At 45.0% G+C, this 1,384-nt stretch overlaps 1 protein-coding gene across 1 annotated transcript in view; it reads left to right on the top strand.

The window, feature by feature from the left end:
• Positions 1 to 74: 74 nt before the first annotated feature.
• The window catches only part of TSR3 (TSR3, 20S rRNA accumulation, homolog (S. cerevisiae)), a gene marked incomplete at its 5' end in the record, with an annotated part of 3,986 nt that continues 2,676 nt past the window's right edge, over positions 75 to 1,384 (top strand). Inside the window, 2 exons of the mRNA XM_009696226.1 lie at positions 75 to 291; positions 1,128 to 1,321. Coding sequence (XP_009694528.1) covers positions 75 to 291; positions 1,128 to 1,321 — 411 coding nt within the window. The remainder of the gene's footprint in view (positions 292 to 1,127; positions 1,322 to 1,384) is intronic.

Genomic DNA, 1,384 nt, shown 5'->3' on the forward strand with positions numbered 1-1,384 from the left:
GGGGCCCCTGCCCTGGGTCCTGGCGGGGGGCCGGGCCGGGCCACTGGGCACTAACGCGCGCCTGCTGTTTACAGCTTGCTTGGAGGGCGACGGGGCCGCGGAGGGGGGCGCCCCGGAAGCGAAGTTCCCGTGCCCTCTTGCCATGTGGGAGCTCGGACACTGCGATCCCAAGAAATGCACCGGGAGGAAACTGGCCCGGAAAGGGTTCCTCCGAACCCTGCGCCTCCGCCAGAGATTCCCGGGCCTCGTCCTCAGCCCTCTGGCTACTGAGTATGTCTCTCCAGCTGACAGGTAAGTCCGCGGTGAGGCCCGCGCCCGGAGGAGCTCGGTGCCTGTTTGCGAAGCCCGCGGAGGTGCAGGCTTTGAGGACAGACACTTGGTTCAAATGCCGTCGTGATGGTACGTTAGGGAGAGCATTTTAACTACTGATTCATGGCCAAAACTGTGCTACAGAATAAATTTGACCTTCCTGTTACATTATATTGGTGTACGAACATGAGAAATAGAGCCATTTTATTAAATCAGGTTAACATTTTTTCCAGGTGGTATCAGGTGAAAAAAGCATCTGTAGATCCCAATGAGAAATCGAAGTATGTGGTTTGTGGGTTAATTTGTTCAGAATCACGCATCTTTTATGATTCCATATTCAAGTTCTTCAGCTAGGCAACACAATGCATTAACTAGAAAACTTATTTGGTGGAAACATTGAGAAGTTTCTTCAAATGTGCCTGCAGAATTTTTATAAAGATGTATTTACTCAGAGAAAAGATTAGTCTTTAGAAGCTAGTGGAGAACCTAAATTTGAACTTTGGTCTCCTTTTAAGAATGTGAACGTTACTATTAACAACATTCTTCTGTTGCACTTTTAAACCTAGAATTTTTCACTTTCAGTTTGAAATGTATAGATAAACCTTTTTTTGCCCCATGCATGTTCGGAGGAAAAGCATGTTGTTATTCTCATTGCATCTGTATTTTAGATCATTGTAAAACATACGCTTTTTGATTGACAAAAGGGTGGGGGGGTGTAGGCAAATTTGTTGCCAGTATAAAGTGGCAACTGTAATTCTAACTTTATATCAATACAATGATAACAATTTTTCAAATACAGTGATGTTTCTTTTTTTCAGGCATGTCGTTGTTCAGAGTGGAATTGCAGTCATAGATTGCTCATGGGCCAAGTTAGAAGAAACTCCCTTTAAGAGAATGAGAGGAAGTCATCTACGTCTGCTGCCTTACTTGGTGGCTGCAAATCCTGTAAATTATGGTCGGCCATGCAAGCTGTCCTGTGTGGAAGCTTTTGCTGCAGCTTTTTGCATTGTTGGTAGGCTGTAATGTGTCTGATGTGAAATATGTTATCCGCAATTCTTACATCCTTAATATATCG

The sequence above is a fragment of the Cariama cristata genome, unplaced genomic scaffold (genome assembly GCF_000690535.1).
Source record: "Cariama cristata isolate BGI_N322 unplaced genomic scaffold, ASM69053v1 scaffold32452, whole genome shotgun sequence".
NCBI classification, from domain to species: domain Eukaryota; kingdom Metazoa; phylum Chordata; class Aves; order Cariamiformes; family Cariamidae; genus Cariama; species Cariama cristata.